At 36.6% G+C, this 13,618-nt stretch overlaps 2 protein-coding genes across 2 annotated transcripts in view; one reads left to right on the top strand and one right to left on the bottom strand.

Moving 5' to 3' along the window:
* LOC123608488 (cysteine-rich secretory protein 2-like) overlaps positions 1–13,618 on the top strand; it is a 53,310-nt gene that overhangs the window by 2,471 nt on the left and 37,221 nt on the right. The gene's annotated exons all lie outside the window — the stretch shown is intronic.
* LOC123609897 overlaps positions 2,616–13,618 on the bottom strand; it is a 56,847-nt gene continuing 45,844 nt past the window's right edge. Inside the window, exon 3 of the mRNA XM_045500911.1 lies at positions 2,616–3,544. Coding sequence (XP_045356867.1) covers positions 3,392–3,544 — 153 coding nt within the window. The 3' untranslated portion in view covers positions 2,616–3,391. The remainder of the gene's footprint in view (positions 3,545–13,618) is intronic.

The following is a 13,618-nucleotide window of genomic DNA, read 5'->3' as shown; positions in this document are numbered from 1 at the left end:
AAAAAGACCAAAAGCAACAAAGACTAGAAAGGACCAGAGAACACCACCAGAAACTCCAACTCTACAAGCAACATAATGGCAATAAATTCATATCTTTCAGTACTCACTCTAAACATCAATGGACTCAATGCTCCAATCAAAAGACATAGGGTAATGGAATGGATAAGAAAACAAGATCCATCTATATGCTGTTTACAAGAGACCCACTTTAGACCTAAAGACACCTTCAGATTGAAAGTAAGGGGATGGAGAACCAGCTATCATGCTAACGGTCAACAAAAGAAAGCCAGAGTAGCCATACTTATATCAGACAATCTAGACTTTAAAATAAAGACTGTATCAAGAGATGAAGAAGGGCTTTATATCATAGTTAAGGGGTCTATCCACCAAGATGACCTAACAATTGTAAACATTTACTGCCAAATGTGAGATCACCCAAATATGTAAATCAATTAATCACAAATATAAAGAAACTCATTGATGGTAATACCATAATAGTAAGGGGACTTCAACACCCCACTCACAACAATGGACAGATCATCTAATAAAAAAATCAACAAGGAAACAATGGCTTTGAATGGCACACTGGACCAGATGGACTTAACAGATATATTCAGAACATTTCATCCTAAAGCAGTGGAATATACATTCTTCTCCAGTGCACATGGAACATTCTCCAGAATAGACCACATACTGGGACACAAATCAGGCCTCAACAAGTACAAAACAATCGAGATCATACCGTGTATATTTTTAGACCACAATGCTATGAAACTCGAAATCAACCACAAGAAAAAATTTGGGAAGGTAACAGAACATTTCTGTCAAAAATCCTGGTTAAATTTTGTCTAAACGTTAGGTGTTTTTTTTTTTTTCTCTCTAAACACATACATAATTCCTTTAATAGAAAGCAATTGGTGTAAGTTTAATGTGTTATTTATAGCTGTTGATTATGAAATTGCATTTTTAGAAAAGCAAATATTACCTAATGATGTTAAACCATTTTTTTTAAATGGAAGTTATACTTGCTCAAGGTATTTAACTTTTTCTTACTATACTCCTAAAACTCTGAAATTATTTAGACACTGATTTCTTTAGAAGGATTATTTTTGTCAGTTTGTACCTGAAGCAAGAGAAAAGCAAAAGTGTAACCACCGCAGGTTTGATGGAATACTTTTGGTATGGCCGCCTGAACTAAGGTAGTAAAAGAGAGTGGAGAAAGGAAGCTGCAGGCAGCAAGACCTAGTAGTGGTTGAGGAACTGTGACAAAATAATTCCCAGACACTATCAACCAGTTAGATAGTTATGGGGAAGTAAGCATGAGATGATGGAGAATAATTTTGATCAATAAAGAAAATGAGGGTAGTGTGATAAAAAAAATATTCTATATTTTAAGAAGCATGCAGACATTAACTGGTCTATAATTAGATAATCAATTAATTGATCAGAAAATCTTCAGTTCTTAGACTGAGCCATTATCAAATAAAGCCTTTAGGTACACTGTAGAAAGATGATAAGTCTCATTGGGAGAAAAAAGGCAATATAGATTTGTAGTGATAAATACCTAGTAGTAAGTTCTCAGAAGTTTAGGATTAACAGTACTTACATGAAACTGACTAGAGGCCTCAAGATGCATGCTGTTAGAACGAGGTTCTCAATGTGTGCTTCCCAGCCCAGCAGCAGCACCACCCAGAAACTTGTTAGAAATGCAGATTACTGGGCATCCACAAGACCTACTGAATCACAAATGCTGGGGTTGGAATCCAGCAGTATGTGTTTTAATAAGTTCTTCAATGTTTCTATTTCATTTAAAATTTGAAAGCCACTGGTATAGAACAAAGATCACTTTTTAAGGAAACAGGAATTGTTCTATGTTCTAATGATAACCATGTCACTATGTGGCTTTAAGTGAGGCAGAGCATTTCACTTTTGTAGGCTTTTTTATTTGAAAATTGATATGTAAACTATATATAATCTGAAGTTATTTCCACTTCCCAAATTATATGTCTCTGAAACACTCTGAAACAAGTATACTTGAGACTATTGGCTACCATTTTAATCTAAATCTCTTGCCAAATAGGGGGAAATGGCCCAGGAGATAATAGACAAATGACATAGAGGTCTAAATTGAGAGGAATAAAAATAAAAAAAAAGAAAAAAGAAAAATAAAGAAACAAGAACACCAGAACTTTGGCCATCTCACTATAGATTCCTTTTGCAATTTGACTCTTTCTCCCTATATATGAAAGCAAATTTCCCCCAAACTACAGCGTCTGAGAACTTTTAATTGGTGCATTGATAACTTTTTCAATTAAGAAAATTTATCTACAGGGGCGCCTGGGTGGCTCAGTCATTTGGGAGGCCAACTTTGGCTCAGGACATGATCTTGCAGTCTGTGAGTTTGAGCCCCATGCCGGGCTTTGTGCTGACAGCTCAGAGCCTAGAGCCTCCTTCTGATTCTGTGTCCCCTCCCCCGCCCCCACCCCTGCTGCTTCCCCACTCATGCTCTGTCTTGCTCTGTCTCTCAAAAATAAATATTAAAAAAATAGAAAATTTATCTACAATTGAGAAGAAAGTGGACTTAACTGGGTAGACCTAGATATTACCCCTGCAAGAAATCTTACCCCAACCACCCCAATCCACATAATCTGATGAATGACTCACCTTTGGGGTGTTTTCTTCTTTGTGCAAACCTCTTGTTTGAAATTGAAAATTTTCAATAGAAAATTCAATAGAAAATTGAATTTCTATACAACTAGTGAGAAGTCATTATTGAAAGTCGCCGGAAGTTGATAATAAATGTTCTGCAAACTTTAACAGAGGGAAGACACATGCATCCTTAATTACTTTTCTATGAAATGGAAATGATATTAGGATATATCAGGTGTGTGTGTGTGTGTGTGTGTGTGTGTGTGTGTGTGTGAAGACTACATGAGACAGTCTTTCTAAAGTGCTTGCCAGTGTTTGACAAAAGTTCTAATTATGTAAACACTTATATTATTAACAGTAGTAGGATGCTTTGCCTACACTACCACTTCTAAGATTAAGAACATTTTCATAAGATCAAGTTCCATTGGAAAGAAGTATTTCAAGGAAACTGTATATATTAAATAAATTCAGTCCAGTCCCATAAAATGTGCCAAGCCCTTTGCTCACCTGTAGTCTTGGAATATCCTTGTCAAAGTTTGGGTTGGCTGTGTTCTGACATACACTGAAGTACACTCTCCTTGGTATCTGAAGTATTTAACACCTGCTTGGACTGTAAAGGGTTTAACACATCCTGTTCCCTAGTGATGAAATGGGCCAATATATCACACTGAAGTTTTGACATGCAGTCTTTTGTTTTGTTTTTGTCTTTTATATGATACCTGAAAGTATAGTACACCTTCCATTATTTTATAGCGAAGGGAAGAGCAAGGACTACTCTGTCTAGTGGAGAGCTGCTTATGTTGTATCTTGCAGTACATTCTCTATTCTTACCTGGGTTTGCATGTATTCCATATAAATTTTTGAAGAAGGGACTACACCTTATTCGTTTAGGCATCTGCAACACATAAAACCTTATCTGACACGCTGTAGAAGCTCAGCAAGTTCTTATTAAGTGAATAAGCTAATTAAATGACATTGTAACTGCTCTTCCTTTTCACCTGAGTTAGTAATAGATTTAACTTATTGAGAGCTTAGTTTAACCCCTGGACTAAGCACTTTGCCAATGGTAAGTCATTTAATCCTTAGAACTGTACTACAAGGTAAAGTTATCCCATTTTATGAATAAAAAAAACTTTAAGCAGAGAAAGAATGAACATCTTGTTCAGGGTTGAGTATTGGAGACTCTTTATACTCTAAGCTCTAACCATTAGGGATCACCATCCCATGGGATCTTTTTTTAATTCAGGCAGGCTAAAACAATGATTCAGGAAGCATTTCAGAGACATTGAGAGAAAAAAAATTAAGAAGCTATATTCTTGAAACTAATGTAACATTGTATGTCGACTATACTTAAGTAAAAAATACAACATAAAAAAGAAGCCATATTCATATATATATCTTGGTTTTTCCAATATGTTGCTATTAGTTTTGATAATAATTGATCTTTTTTTTTGTATGGTTCCATTGAAAGAACGGTTTTGTTTTTTTGTCTCAGGAAAAAAAGTTACTTGTTGAGATTGCTGTTACATTTACAATTTTTTGAGAATGGAGGCTTCCACTGTCTGTGAAAAATGTGTTTTTGTTAAAAAAAAGTTCACAGACCAGTCTCCTCTAGGTTAACAATTTTTTTAACATGGCCTAACACAAGTGTGAGCAAGGAACCTGTGTGCAGGGTTTTTAATATAGAATTACCTGAAACTAATGTAACATTGAGTATCAATTATACTTCAGAAAAGTGTATATATATTTTTTTTACAATTTGATAGTATTAACACTTGAGTGTAAATATTCAAGAAATTATAAAACTTTATCTCCACATTGTTCTTTTAATCAAAGATATAAATATAGAACTTTCCACTTTCTCTGTGTTGAAATCATGTCAAACATTCAATCGAGGCACCAATGAATGAGAGCCCACAAAGCTCTTCCACCGAAAAGTGGTAAAAATGGACAAGGGACAAATTCATTGCAAATCAATAATTCACAGCAGGCTTTTTAAAATAAGTGTTCTGTATTTGATTCTAAGATTACTATGTAGATGAGTAGATAAAAGTAGGAGGCTTGCTGTATTGTTTTCACCTAGACTTCAATATTTTTTACCAAAATGTTCATCGTTCTTAGAGGACTCACCTGAAACAGCATTGGCAATAGCAAAGAGGATAGAAGAAGGATAGAAGTCACCAAAGTTGGTTTCAAAATTGCTATCCTTCCCATTGCCTCCCTTCCACAATATCTCAGAATTCAGGACACTACAACTCAGCCTAAATATCTGCTTCTAACCCCATGGCTCACTGTTAACTGAATATGCATATTGCAAGGACAGATGTAAACAGTAACCCAGGGTTTTGGTGCCTTAATTAAAGAAGGATTTCCCTGATACCTAGAATTCAGATTGCCCTTTTACTGAGTCCTTAGAGGTTCTACATCTTCAGGCAACTCACCATTCAAGATGTGCAAGGGATGCTTTGCTTTTGTAAGGGGAAGCACACAGTGGTAAATAGAAAATCAGCACAAAGGTTCAGTCAGCACAAAATTAGCAAGAAACTATAGACACATTTCTCAGTAAGATTGTTTTTATGAAAGAGTCCACACATGGCTTTGAAGGACTCCCATAAAACTACCTGGGCCTACATTTCTCTCTAAACTGTTCTTGTAGCCCTGTTACATTTACTGCAGTTGGGAAAACACCATTGTAAATGGTCCAAACTGATCTATGTCTATTTCCCACATGTGATTATATCCACATAGGTATCAATGAATGTTAACAAACCACTTGCTGAGCTTTAAGGATTTAGATGCATAAATGATTATGGAACAGCAGAGATAAAACTATTTAGCAAACAGAGTGGTCTTAGACTTAGTGTTTAGTGAGGAGACTGACAATCCGTAGAACAGTTCCAAGTGGAACTAACTAAAGAGAACATTGTGCTCCTCAAATTATGCTTATAATAAAGCAAAGGATGGGAGAAAGTACTGTGAGTAGAACTACTGTGAGTAGAACTAGCCTAAAAGCCTAAATCAGAGAAAAAGCATAAGCCTTCTTAGAGGAAAAGGCAAAGGTCTCCTGACAAATTAGAACTATTCCCTAAAAACTGACATAAACTGTTGCTTCTTAATTTTTTTGGAGTGCTAAAATGCCCAAAGTAAATAACTAGCTGTTCCCTAGGAATGTGTCCTGTGGTTTTGAGAACTTTATGATGATTGAGATTTCCTAGAAATCTCACTAGGACTCACTAGAACACTAGAACTAATACAGGCTTGATTACAGGGTTAAGAGGACTAAGAATTTCAAAGCTGAAGGTGAGACTTAGCAGAAAATCTTGCCAACAAGACAGAAAAAAAAATGAAAGGATGTGATCTAGAGGTTTTATTTTGCATAAGGTATTACGAACAAAAATCCATGCTTACACATTATCCCACTCAGGGAGAGAGGTCAAACTGAGAAGGTGAATCAAACTTCTTTAAATATAATGAGATACTACAGACAGAACAAAGATGTCAGTGGGAACAACATAACAAATACCTGGGAAACCTGAATGATATGACTAACAAGGAAAATAGAGGATTTACTTCTATTGTGTCAATATTTGAGTTGTGAACATCCTGGAGGCACCAGGTGTTGTTCCGGAGCTATTCTTGCAGTAGCTTATAATAATATAAGCAATTGCTTCTTAGTTTATATTCTAAACTCTTGATACATGCATATTCATTATACTACATTGACAGTATGTATAAAGTCAGTATTCATTATGCTATAATGACGGTATGTATAATGACATATGTTTAAAGTCATTAATGTTGGTTTTATTTCATTTCATCTCTTAGGTATAGAGATAGCCTGTTTTTCAGCAGCATGATCGTAGTGGAACTAACTGAAAAAAACACTGTTCCTTTCTGCATCAACCACACTGTGTAAATACTGGTACAATGAATGATTCTTTTATAGGACCACAGTATTGCATCTGAAAACAAGGTTTATGTGAAACTGAAAATACCGTTTATACCTCCTTTCCTTCTTTCTGTATTATTTGCATTATATAACCAACGCTGCAATGCACTAGATAGTTTAATGTTAATTCCATAGTTTGAACCAATATTTCTGTCTGTGGAAATGTAGCTTACTTAAAGTGATAGGTGTTTGTACCTTTCTTGTTTCTATCGAGACAGAAACAAGATAATCTAGAAAATAAATGCCAGTAGTTATTTACAGGATATATCAAACTTGGAAAGTCCCAAAATACCTGAAAAATTCATCCAGAGTCACTAAACACATGAGAAATGCCAGAGGAAGATATAAAAGTGTATTTTTTGCAAGAATATGACAAACTATCATATTTTGTCAATAATTAATGATTATGATTCAAAGACTCACAATGCTCCCAGGCTGAAGGACGTTCTCAAAAAAAAAAAAATGAGACTAGGAAATATTTTCCTTATATAGAGAATCAAATCAGGCAATTATTTGTTTAGATCTTTATAAAGAGCCTTTTATTTCATTTATTTCCTCACAGAATTTTCAATAATTAGAAATTACACTTACCTAAAAGCAGAATAATTAATATCATGAAGAAAATCACATCCTGAAGGCAAAAATATCTTAATTTTTCTTTTGTGTTCTACTACTGGTTCTTAAGATATTTTCATTTGGATAAAAGTAAATCATGCAAATAACACCTTTTTTCTGATTTCAAAAATAATGAATATTTTTTTAAATGTGCAATGAGTACTGTATACTAATGACATGCTACTAATTAAACAGTTTTTTTTAACTTTTTTTAATGTTTATTTATTTTTGAGAAAGAGAGAGACTGAGGGCGGGGAGGGGCAGAGAGAGGGAGACTTAGAATCCAAAGCAGGCTCTAGGCTCTGAGCTGTCAGCACAAAGCTCGACACAAGGCTCGAACTCATGAGCCATGAGATCATGACCTGAGCTGAAGTCGGACATTTAACCGACTGAGCCACCCAGGTGCCCCATTAATTAAACAGTTTTAAGGAAAGCTCAGGGTTTACAAGCAAAATATGAAATGATTTAGTAGACTAACTGTGAATTAGGCATTCCTCGACTAAATGTCTGATTCTACTATCAACGCAGGGCCAAACTGAACAAGAAAACTGGGAGATATTTCTATCTTTGCCCCACACTACTTCTATTTTAAAATGATTAGCTCCTGTCAACTTTTTAATACAACACAGGCAGTCTTGCTAGAGTCAGAGGTCATACTCCATCTTATTTGGATACCATCTCGAGCAATGTGTCGCGCAAATTCTCTGTAGCCTCCTGAATTACTATTTTTTTTAAGTGTCCTGTAGTCCCCAACATCTCTTCAAGAATACGGTGCCCAAGATTATTTTTTAAAGTTTATTTATTTTATTTATTTATTTTGAGAGAAAGAGAGAGCGCATGAGCAGAGGAAGAAGAGAGAGAGGGAGAGAGTGTATCCCGAGTAGGCTCCACGCTTAGTGCAGAGCTCAGGCAGGGCTCAATCTCAGGACCCTGAGGTCACCACCTGAGCCAATATCAAGAGTTGGATACTTAACCAAATGAGCCACCCAAGCACCACATAAACACTAGAGACAGAGTGTGCCTGGGTATGTGCTGGGATTTCAAGATAAGAGAAAAAATTATTGTGATTCTTTATCAATTCCATTGGACTTGGGTTGGACTGCACCCCAAAGCAGAGAATGGGTACTGGGGCCCACACAGGTACTAGTCTGTCTTGAGTACACTTCCTAAATGACACTGCAGACTCTATTCCATTCTAGACCCTGGAAGGAGCCTTAGAACTTTTGCTTCAAAGCCCAGTGGCCCCCTGACATTCATATCATAGCACAGAGTTATTTTAACAGCATATTAATAAATAATGCTGAATTCACTTATAAAAGAAATTCTTACTTTTTTTAATTTCTTCAGTTTCCCAGCTTTTAATTTGTCTTGCCATGTAATTCCAAATTCATCAAGGTTATTTGCCTCTTTCTTTGATCAGTACAGATATATCTGGTTCCTAATTATCCTAACCCTATTTTTTCCGGTTTCCATCTATACATCTGTTCTTTCATTTCCTGTGCTTCTTGTACAGAATGGCTTATGACATTCTTATTCTTTTAACTACAAATGTATTCATTAAAAGAGGCTAAGATCATCTGACAATTTCATGAACTCTTCTGGCATAGTCTGGCACCAAAATTTTTGTACTGAAATATATGTAATTTATTATGAATGACTTTAATTTTATTTTCTTATTACATTATGCATGGGCATTATTAATAACAACCTTTCAAAAAATTGTGTGTAGACATAATTTATGTTTGATCCTATTCTTAGACATGGGCTGGCAGGGTTCATGCCCCATGGATATGTCAAATTGGGCCTCAAAGGTGCTCATGTACTTTGGAGTAACATCCTTGAAAATATCTAAGTATCCCAGAAGTATGGGCCCCACTCCCTGTTACTCCATGTAGACTACTCCCCAACCCTAATCCCCATACATGGGATCTAGATGCCCCCAAAAGCAACACAATTGAACCTATAGGGTGCCTCAGGCTCCCTGGCAAGTCCTTAGTTCCAGGTGGGCTATCTGGTAAATAGATTGCTCTCTTTGGTTAGTGGAGTATTTTTTTTTACAGGATCAAATGGTATTGGGCCAATAGAATGGTATTTACATGCTAACTTTAGGTATGATAAATGGTTAATGAAGAAAAGGGTCCCACAAAAAGAATTTTCTCAGGGCTTCACATACACTAGAGGAAGCTTTGGGTATATTATTCCCTAAGTATTTTCAGAACAGTAAAATAGATGTTAAAAAACATTGTGATAAAAGGGAAGCTCTGGGAACACAGGGTATACATTTCTAGTTATAAATAAGTAATGGAGATGTAATGTACAGCAAAGAAACAAACAAACAAAAAGGGAGCATTGAGTCCAATAGGGCTAAGAACCAATGTATCATACTATACGTTACTGAAATTTCCATAGGAAGGCTTTCCTTCTTATTTCTGCAACAGGGAAGGCCAGAGCATGAGGAAGAGGTTTCTGAGTGTAAAGTCTCTAAGGAGAATATAATCACTGCTTTTTGCTTCATACTGGGAATTCTAGCAATTACCTTGCAAATAGAGCCAAGTCATAGAAATTGGCCAAGAGTTCTCTCTACTGGGTACAGCACTGATGTCTTCCAGTACACTCTATTCTCCTGGTTGGGAACCTTTTTATTCCAAACGTAATTGCAAATTAGTGAAATCCATGAGTGAGATATACTTTGAAGCAATGTGAAGAGAGAAAATCAAACATAATTGTAGTAAAACAAATTAGGAAGAGTTACAAAACCCATACTGCATCAAATAGTTCCAAGTGCAGAAAACTTCTTGACTGTGTTCACTGTAAAAGGACAGGAAGAACTGTGTGTTTACTCATGCTAAGGGGACTGGGTTATAACTCACATGATGGTTAATGTCCTTTCACTGAAATATTATGGTTTTACTTAAGTTCTGATATATTTCAGTAAGAACCTTATTCTTTTGTAACTGGGGCTTGATCACTTAAGCGTCTGACTCTTGATTTTGGCTCAGGTCATGATCTCGCCTTTCATGAGTTCGAGCCCCACATTGGGCTCTGCACTAAAGATGTGGAGTCTGTGTGGGATTCTCTCTCTCCCTCTCTCTCTGCCCCTGCTCAGTCTCTCTCTCTCTCTCTCTCTCTCTCAAAATAAATAAATAAACTGAAAAAAAAAGTGCCAAAGATAAAGTCACATTCACCCAAAGGTCTAAAGATGAAAAATAATTGAATATTAAAAATAATTATGGGGTGCCTGGGTGGCTCAGTCGGTTGAGCGTCCGGCTTCAGCTCAGGTCATGATCTCACAGTCTGTGGGTTCGAGCCCCGCATTGGGCTCTGTGCTGACAGCTCAGAGCCTGGAGCCTGCTTCGGATTCTATGTCCCCCCTCTCTCTCTGCCCCTCACCCACTCATGGTCTGTCTCTCTCTGTCTCAGAAATATATATATATATATATATATATATATATATATAATTAAAGAAGAACCCTCCTTTCATGCAATCAATGATGGAAGTCCTGAAAAATTAACTACAGATAAAATAGTCACATATTTTGTGCTTTTAGTGTTTTCTCCAGAGGAAAAAAAGTGTTTACTAAACATGTAAAATTATGCTAATAACAAAGATGACAGTAACCACATCGGCAGCTTTCATGCCTTAAGCAATGTTCTGAAAAAGCTTTACATATATAAACTAATTGAATTCTCACAACCATTCATGAAATGTATACATAATTAACCCCGGTTTTACAAAGAAAACTAAAGCATAGAGTTAGCACTTGGTGATTCAACCAAGTAGAGGCAATACCAGAGCTGCACAAAGGGCTGAACACAGGGTTTTCTGCTGTAGGAAAGGTATTTGAATATCTGTGGAAGTGTTCAACTTGTGATAATTGCCATTCACCTAATGTTGCTGATATTTCACCTACAAATCTCACAGTTTAAGTCAGGGGACTCCAACATGTCATGGAAGACAGATCATTAAATTTGGAGATGAGAATATAGTTTCATTTCCAGCTTTTCCTATTGATTACTCTATGATCTTGAGATTTTATTTAACTTTTCCAAGTACCATTCTTTCAAAATGGAGAGAACAACACTTCTCCATCACAGCTGTTCAGAAATTCAAACGATGTATGTGAGGTGCTTTGTGAGCTTCAAAGTGCTACACAAATGTGGAAAATCAATATCTATTTCTGGCCTTCTCATCTCATTCATACATTTCTGGTACTTTCAGCGTCTTTTCATTTTCTCAGATATGTCATTTATAATATCAGATTTGTCCAGTCACTTATCTAACTAATTTGTATTGAGCCTGTATGTGCAGAACACTCTAGGGGAATCAGGAAAGGCCTTTTTAAAAAACTAATATTTGGGCTAACATCTGAAAGATGAGAAAGCTAGTCATGAATCTATGAGGGTATAGGTTCAGGCTAGAGCCACCCAGGCAAAGATCCCAGAAGGCGTAAGGTTTCTAGAGTGGAAATGAGCTTTCATCCAGAAGTGTTGGCAGGGCCATGTGGCTGAAGCATCATCAGGGAGAGCGAATGTGATTTCCACGGGAAGCACAATGTATTAGTAGAAGAGAACCCTTCTGAGTTTGGGATTAATGGAGGAAAAGTCTAAAAGCAAAACAAAGCAAAACAGTTAGGCAATGAAATGAAAAGGAACACTGGGTGAATTAAAAGTTGGCTCAGACCTGATCTTGAGAACCATGCATATGAAAGTAGTGTCCTACTCAAATGTTTTCCTAGGCTGAGGGTGGAGATGGAGGCAGTTATCCCTGAAGCAGTAAAATCACATGGATAAAGAATCACGAAGTGATGGAAACACAACTCAAGACAAAGGGAAATTTAGAAAACTGGAGAACAGCATGTGGTAATTATATCTAAAATCTTGTCCAGCAGGCAGAAGAGAATTTCCCCTACCCCTTGTAAAATGGAAATTTGCCTAGGACAGTATCACCTGAGTAAATAGTGTAATCTGACACCACACAAAGGGAGTAGCACTAATTATTCATATGAATAAACCTGTAATTATAAATTGTTTCCTATTCCAAGACAGGGATCCCAAGGTCATAAAAACTTTTGTTTGTGCTTAGGATTAAAATGAAATGAACCTAGGTCATTACAATCTTGTGTAACTTGATAGAAATAATAAAATTTTAGCTGGAATTTAGCCTAATCAAGGCTGGATTGCTTTCACTCTGTGAGTATTCAGGAGATAACCAACAACCTGAAAAAGGTAGAAATAATAATACAGGCAGCTGCAATTAATCTATAAGCCTCATATTAAAGGCAGATGAGGCAGGGGCACCTGGGTGGCTCAGTCGGTAAAGTGTCTGACTCTGGTCATGATCTTACAGTTATGAGATGGAGCTCCTCCTCCCACCCCAGATAGGGCTCCACACTAGGGGTGGAGCCTGCTTGAGATTCTCTCTCTCCCTCTTCCTCTGTTCTTTCCCCCTTGCACTCGCTCTCTCTCAAAAAATAAAATAAAATAAAATTTTAAAAAGTTAAAAAAAAAGGCAGATAAGGTGTTTTCCTGAATGAGAGGCAAGAAATACGGTTTCACATGCAGTCATAAGAATTGGAGTCTATGGAGTCATAGATGATCTTTGAACACCATTGCATTATTGAAAGTAAAATAAAAAGGTCGCATGCCAAAGAGCAAGGAACTGGTGCCAGGTGTAGCAAACCCACATAAATCACTAAATGGATTTCTTTATTCCTTGGACCTTAATTTAGGGGGTGATTAACATTGGACAAAGAGCCACTTGCTTAGGGAACAATGAACCAGCAGGCCCAAGCAGCCACTAGTTGACCTTTGAGAGAATATAATGAGCTCAGGGAAAGTACATGCACAGAAAGATTAGTTAATGCCTAACACGGATTTGCATCCTTCTGGAACACAGATGATGACATTGTATGCAGTTGGAAACAAGCCCCAGAGAAGAACAAACTTCCAATTGTTACAAACGCAAGTCTATTGTGAGGAGAGAAAGCTTTAGGTTTACTGGTTCCAGTAGTGTGGCTCTTAACTCCTCAAACTGTCTTTCAATGTGTTGGGAGAATTCTCTTCCTTCTCTATTATTCATTTACTAACCAAGTGTTACCATTCTCCACTCACCTATGCCCTCATTTCTCTTCCTGTGCCTTTGCTTTTTTTTTTTTTTTTTTTTTTTACCTTATTGGGAATGTGAATCACCCTCATCTATCTCCAAGCCACCGTGTCCCTTACTCCTTCAAAGTTGAGCTCCAAATGTATCGCGTTCATGAACACCTGACCGACTAATCTTAACTTTAAAAAATGTATGTATCCCTTCAAATGAGCACTTTTCCTTATTCTTTATTTGTTACATGTCAATATATGTTGACATATACTCCATGCAGGAAAAGTGCTAAGAACTGGGGATAAATATAT

Source organism: Leopardus geoffroyi, chromosome B2, assembly GCF_018350155.1.
Source record: "Leopardus geoffroyi isolate Oge1 chromosome B2, O.geoffroyi_Oge1_pat1.0, whole genome shotgun sequence".
NCBI classification, from domain to species: Eukaryota; Metazoa; Chordata; class Mammalia; order Carnivora; family Felidae; genus Leopardus; species Leopardus geoffroyi.
The sequence above is the reverse complement of the archived record's forward strand: the minus strand, read 5'-3'. Positions and strand labels throughout refer to the sequence as shown.